Source organism: Mus caroli, chromosome 8, assembly GCF_900094665.2.
Source record: "Mus caroli chromosome 8, CAROLI_EIJ_v1.1, whole genome shotgun sequence".
NCBI lineage: Eukaryota > Metazoa > Chordata > Mammalia > Rodentia > Muridae > Mus > Mus caroli.
Window position 1 is genome coordinate 76,472,881 of NC_034577.1, and position 1,145 is coordinate 76,474,025.

At 52.8% G+C, this 1,145-nt stretch overlaps 1 protein-coding gene across 1 annotated transcript in view; it reads right to left on the reverse strand.

The window, feature by feature from the left end:
- LOC115031757 (zinc finger protein 791-like) overlaps positions 1-686 on the reverse strand; it is a 10,198-nt gene extending 9,512 nt beyond the window's left edge. Inside the window, exon 1 of the mRNA XM_029480817.1 lies at positions 599-686. Coding sequence (XP_029336677.1) covers positions 599-601 — 3 coding nt within the window. The 5' untranslated portion in view covers positions 602-686. The remainder of the gene's footprint in view (positions 1-598) is intronic.
- Positions 687-1,145: the final 459 nt, after the last annotated feature.

Here is a 1,145-nt window from a genome sequence, read left to right on the forward strand (position 1 = left end):
TGGAGTTCACTTTGTAGACCAGGCTGGCCTCGAACTCAGAAATCCGCCTGCCTCTGCCTCCCGAGTGCTGGGATTAAAGGCGTGCGCCACCATGCCCGGCTGCCTCAAGTACTCTTAACCGTTGAGCTATCTCTTCAGCCCCAACGAGGGTTACAGTATCTAAACACTACGCTTGTGAATGCACCACTGAGGCCACTCAGAGATCACTAAGTTCTGCTCTAAACCCGAGTGGGAAGAAGCTGAGGTTTAGAAATTAGCGAAGGCTGTGGAAATTTAGAGATTTACTTCTAGCCCTAGAAAGACTAGACTAGAGGGCAAGGCCTCAAGTCGGTGGCTGTGTCCAACACCTTCATAAGACCGAGTGGTACCAGTGACCCTGGGGCGAGCGGAGGCCCCGGTCGCACAAGCGTAGCTCTTCCAGTGCCCAAATCCGGTCACAGACCTGCAGGACTCGGAGTCCCGCGCCCGAAACACCGCTCCTGCGCTCCTGCGGGGCTGGCCACTGCTCGGCCCGATAGAATCAGCAGCCCTCCCCCTTTCTCCTTCCCTCCCCTATCCCTTTGGGTGGGTGGGGGTGGGGGTGGGCAGCCGCACTCACCATAGCAGGCCTTCACGGATCAATGCTTTTCCTTGTCTCAAGGAAATCACACTTGTCTGTCACTTAGTGTGAACAGATTTATACAATGTCCCGCGCATGTGCATAGCATGGCCACGCCCACTCCCCGCCTTAAGGGAGTCACCTTTCCTGATTGACCAGGTAGCCGAGGGCATAAGCAGGGGCTTCTGCGTTTAAGTTGTTCTGGTGAGACCCGGTCATCTTTTCGCAGCCGCTTCTGAATAAGGGAATGCAAATATTCTCGGTTTCCAGATGGTGCGACATCTAGCGTTATCCGGAGTAGTTTATAGTGTTTATAAGAGGAAGAAAGCCTTCCAGGGATGGAGGCTATTCCTGAAATCATGGTTGTTTGCCATAGACACTTTGTTTTTTAAGGTAGGGTTTCTCTGCGTAGCCCTGGCTGTCCTGAAACTCGCTCTGTAGAGCAGGCTAGCCTCTAACAGAAATTTATCTGTCTGCCCGTGCCTCCTGAGTGCAGGATTAAAGACCATTGCCACTGCTTGGCCTGCAGACAACTTTTTTTTTTTTT